This window comes from Apaloderma vittatum, unplaced genomic scaffold (genome assembly GCF_000703405.1).
Source record: "Apaloderma vittatum isolate BGI_N311 unplaced genomic scaffold, ASM70340v1 scaffold35199, whole genome shotgun sequence".
Classification (NCBI taxonomy): domain Eukaryota; kingdom Metazoa; phylum Chordata; class Aves; order Trogoniformes; family Trogonidae; genus Apaloderma; species Apaloderma vittatum.
Window position 1 is genome coordinate 1 of NW_009735202.1, and position 4,658 is coordinate 4,658.

Genomic DNA, 4,658 nt, shown 5'->3' on the forward strand with positions numbered 1-4,658 from the left:
GATCCTTCACCCTCACCCTCCGCAGGCTGCAGAGCAGGCGAAGAGCTGGTGAAAATATCCCACCTGTACCCCGAGGACATCAACGCCATGCAGATATCCTTTGCTGCGCTGGGTTCAGGGTCCCCCCGCGGACACTGACGTGGCGGGGGGGGGCTGCCATTGAAACGACAGACCTGAGGGTGCCTGTTGGCACTTTACTACTGCTACAACTCTTCAGTGGGGCAAATCCAGACTACGCTGGGGTGCGAGCCCTACGTGTGCCCCCTTGGAGCAGCTCTCCCTTGTATTGTGGCGTCCCACTGCTTGTTTTTCTCCTTTACGGGCCCTGCACAGATTCCAGGTGGAGGAGACAGTGCTGGATAAGCTGAAGATCACCTTTGAGGACAGCACCGACTTCTTCGGGAGAATCGTGGTGTACCACCTCGGGGTGCTGGGGGAGAGGCTCTAGGGCAGCGTGGGCGGGGGGGCCGCTCCCCCATCGCCTGCATTCCCCCGTGGGGGCAAATGGGACAGCAAACCCTGCCAGCGGGGACGTGCTGCCCCCAGCTGCACCCCAAGGTGCTGAGAGGGGACCCTGGCCCCACAGGATGGCAACGACGGAGGGACACGAGTGCAGAGATCCCCGTGCTGGACTTCTGAGCCTTTGGAGGGACACAAATTGTGTAACCGGCCAAATAAACGGTGTCCCTGCTCCTTCCCGCCTGTTCCTTGCACAAGTGGCACCCCGGGACTGAGCCCTCCAGGGTTTGCTGTGGCCATGCTGGTGCGTGGCTTGAGCAGGAGAGAGAAGTGTCTCCTACGCATGCTGTGGGCTCTGGATGTCACTTGCCTTTGCAAACCAGACCTGAACTTCTCAGAGCAGCTGTTTGCAGGGCTGTGTCATGTTCTTGGCTTGCAGGGTGGTGCTGCCTGCAGGGTTTCACCGCTGCTTGTGAGTATTTCTCTGCCTGGTTATACCTCTGCGTGCAGGGAGGGCTTGGTGAGTTTATGGGCATTGAGAGAGAACTTATCTCCTCAAGAAGACAGCTCTGGAGGGGAGTTCCAGGGCACTGGGGGCTGCAGGCCTTCAAGAGGTTGGTTGGCCCAGTTCTCCTCGTGGTTCCCCAGTAGCTGGTGCTGGAATTGGGGCCTGGCAGTCGCAACAGACCAAGGCAACAGACAGGGCTCTGCACGGCTGCTTTGGAGTTTAATTCCAATAAATCAACACCCGAACGCACACACATGTGAAGCAGCCAAGCCCGGAGAGCGCAGAAACGCTTCTGAAACATGAATGTCCCCGGGTCCGAGGCGCTGGGGTTGTACCACCCCTCTGGGAGAGGTGTAGATCCATGGAGGGCAGGAGGTTCCCAGCTTCCTCCGCGCGCTCCTTGCTCGAAGCATCGCGGCACGGCCCGTTTTGGGGCAGGCAGGTGGTCCCAGAGGACAGCCCCAAGGGAGAAGCGCCGGTGCTGCAGCTCGAGCCGCCGCGTCACTTCAGCTCCTTGTTCTGAAAAAGCTTGAGGATGTGATTTTCGATCACCTGTTGGACTAACAGAAGAGAGAGAAATGAAACCCTGGGAAGCCAAGCCTCTGAGAAGCCAGTGCTGCTGTGGGCAGGACCTGGTCACTGTTTGACTCATTTCCCTGTGGGAAGCTGGAAAAAAACCCCTTCTCCAGGCCCATCCCCATCTCCCCAGTCCCAGCTCGATCTATAGCACAGCTCTGGTTTGGAGGGGGAGAACAAGAGGAACAGGACCCAGCTTGATCTCCCTGGCTCAGTTTCTCTGCATGGCAGAGTGGAAAGCTGTGGTGGAAGGTCAAAAAAAAAACCTCAAAACCCAACCCTGAGCATGGCTGGAAGCTGGGATTTGCCTGGAGGCTTTTTTGGGCCGCTTTTGGGCCACTTGCCTTTCTTGTGTCCCAAGGCCACGGCCAGATCCATTGGGGTGTAGCCAGAATCCGCCTCCATCGTCAGGTCAGCGCCGCGAGCTGCAAGCAGGCAGTGGGGATCAGGGCGAGGGGACCCCCAAAAGGTGCCCGTCCTGGGCAGGAAAGGGGGTGCTGCTCAGTTTCTCCCCTCCCAGGGTGTGTCACGCTCCGTCCCCGAGGCGGTTACCAACGAGGAGCAATTCGAGGCCAAGGACTAAGTGCAGATCTTCCCCGTTACCTAGTAGGGCCTCGACACACTTGACGTGATTGCCGCGCACGGCGTAGAGCAGGGGGGTGCCGCCGTTCTGCAGGGAAAGGGAAGGGGCTGCGTCACTACCGGAGCGGTCGGTTCCCTGACGGGTCAGAATCCCCTTTCCACCCTCTCCCAGCTCCGGGCTGGGTGTTTTCTCACAGGTTTTCTTCTCTGTCAGCAATACAGGAACTTTTAAATCGCGTCATTTTAAAGACAACCTTCGGTTCTGAGCACTGTTTCCTTGCGGCTGGTGAGCAATGAGGAAACCATTTAAAATTATTATCTGGGTTAATCTCTTGAAACAACTGCACGAGCAGACAAATGAGTGCTGTGAGCATCGAGGAGAAAGGCACTGCTGCTAACTCGGCCCGGAACGACATGAACTCACTGCTGCTTTTTATAAGGAGCTTTGCAGAGCCCTGGCCGGGGCTTGGGGTAGCTCGCAGCGCGGTCCCTGCACCCAGGGGCACTCACCCAGTCGTAGATGTTGATGTCCACATTCCTCTCGAGCAGCATGACGACAATGTCGGTGTAGCCGCCCATGCTGGCCAGGGACAGGGCACTCTCCCGCTCCTTCGCCAGCACGTGGGGGTCAGCACCCTGGGGACGGGCACAGGCGTCAGCCCCGAGGGGCAAAGGGACCCCGCCGGGATGTGGGGCTGCTCATGGAGCCATGGGGGAAAGACAGTTCACGCATTCCCAGTGACCTCTCCTTTCCAAAATCCTTCCCCGGGTGTATTTTAATCATCATCAGACACCTCGGGGAAGGACTTAAAAGCCCTTCTCCAGTTCAGTAAACCAAGCCTGACAATTCCTGACACTCAGCCCTTTTCCCCATCACTGGTAACAGCGTTACCAGCCCTGTCGGGATGCCTGCACAGTTACGGATTTACATAAACCCCTTCCCTGTTCTCCAAGCCCTGCCAGCCACAGATCTCTCTGGGCCTTCATTATATCCTTTATCAACATATCACCTCATTTATTTTAGGTTCTGGTTGTCTCTTTGGTTAATGAATTGCAATTTTGCTGCTAAAACAGTAACAGAGCCCGAGTCTGGCCAGTGCTTACGAGGCAGGAGTGCTCGCTGGTCATTGGACACGTGTGGATGTGGGACTGAGCTTTGGGGAGCAGCCTGATCCAGAGTGCAGGAGGATCTGGTTCCTGCTCACCCCTAGACAGTCCTCAACTGCGAGCCCGGCACTCAAGGACGATGCAGCAATGAGTTCATTAACTGCAACGGCACCTCAGCGAGCACATTTGCCGGCAGATTACAGGGCCCAAGTGATACGCCTGATCTCAAATTACCAATAAGCAGATATTTAATTACAAACAGTTATTGCTAGCTGTGAGATAAGGCTTTTCACGCTCCCGACTTAGCTCACAGCCCAACGGGGAGCAGCCTCCGGCAGCGTCGGAGCCATTTGCTCTGCAAACATGTCCTGCCTGGTGCCCCGGGAAGGATCGGCTGAGATGGTACTGGGACAATGTGGCAGCCACCGGGGCTGGAGATGGGAAGTCTCCCGTTAACGAGGTGCTGCTGCGTGACCGTGGCCTTACCCATTCCAGCAGGTGACGGACCGTTTCGATCTCTCCAAAGGCTGCAGCCCAGATCAGCGGCGTGAAACCTCTCTCATCAGGTTTATTTACCAGGTTCTCACCTGCAGAAACACCAATGAGACGTAAAGAGGAAGCGTAAAGCCCCCTCGGCTCCCAGTAAATCCAGCAAAGGCTTTAAACTAAGTGAAGGGTTTATCAAAAGGCATGCTATGACCTGCACAATCTGGGGTAAGAACCTAAAGGGAGACACACGCACCTTTCCGAAGATGCTCTTTCAGCTGGCTGAGCTCTCCTTGGGCAGCAAGCTGGTGGATGGACAGCGCTGGGGGATAGAAAGAATCCAACCATCGTGACAAACCTCCTCCAGCTCAGCGCCCACCGTCTGTAGGTGGCTCTCAGCAAGTCGGTGGTGATGGGCCAGCCCCCATCTGAGCCCCAAAAAACCCCGCTGGGTAACCAACACCCTCCTGCTGTAGAGAACAGAGAGCACCAGTGCTGGAAGGAGCAGCCTGAGAGCCCGTCCTGGTGGATGGCAGCAGGAGACGGAGAGAGGCTCCCCCCCTGCTGCCCCTCTGCCCCCTCTACGCCCCCCATGCCCGCTGCCCTGTGGTACTCACTGTCCAGCGTGGCTGGGAGGGCTGAGACCTCGTTGCCTCGTTGCCTGTTGGTCAGCGTGTTCGAGTGCTTCAGGGGGAAGCCTGTTCCAGGGAGAGGAGAGAGTGACAGCACATCTCCAGGACGCAACTATGCTGACTTGAGGCCAAGAGCTTCGTGAAAGCTCAGGTCTCATGACTTATCTGAAGCTGTTCCCTCCTGTCCCTGGCAAAAACCGAGTCCTACCAAATAATGGAATTTTCCCCTTGCACTTAAAGAGCCTGGAGAATGAGGTTTGACCAGTGAGGAGGGACCAAGAGCTGAGCAGGGGCGATAAAACAGCCTG

General features: G+C 56.9%; 1 protein-coding gene across 1 annotated transcript; it reads right to left on the reverse strand.

The window, feature by feature from the left end:
• Positions 1-1,451: 1,451 nt before the first annotated feature.
• Positions 1,452-4,449, reverse strand: RFXANK (regulatory factor X-associated ankyrin-containing protein; the record flags this gene model as incomplete). Its single annotated transcript, XM_009876517.1, has 7 exons — positions 1,452-1,527; positions 1,888-1,968; positions 2,147-2,213; positions 2,636-2,761; positions 3,719-3,819; positions 3,975-4,040; positions 4,336-4,449. Coding segments are annotated over 7 exons (614 nt in total), but the record flags the coding sequence as incomplete, so codon positions are not given.
• Positions 4,450-4,658: the final 209 nt, after the last annotated feature.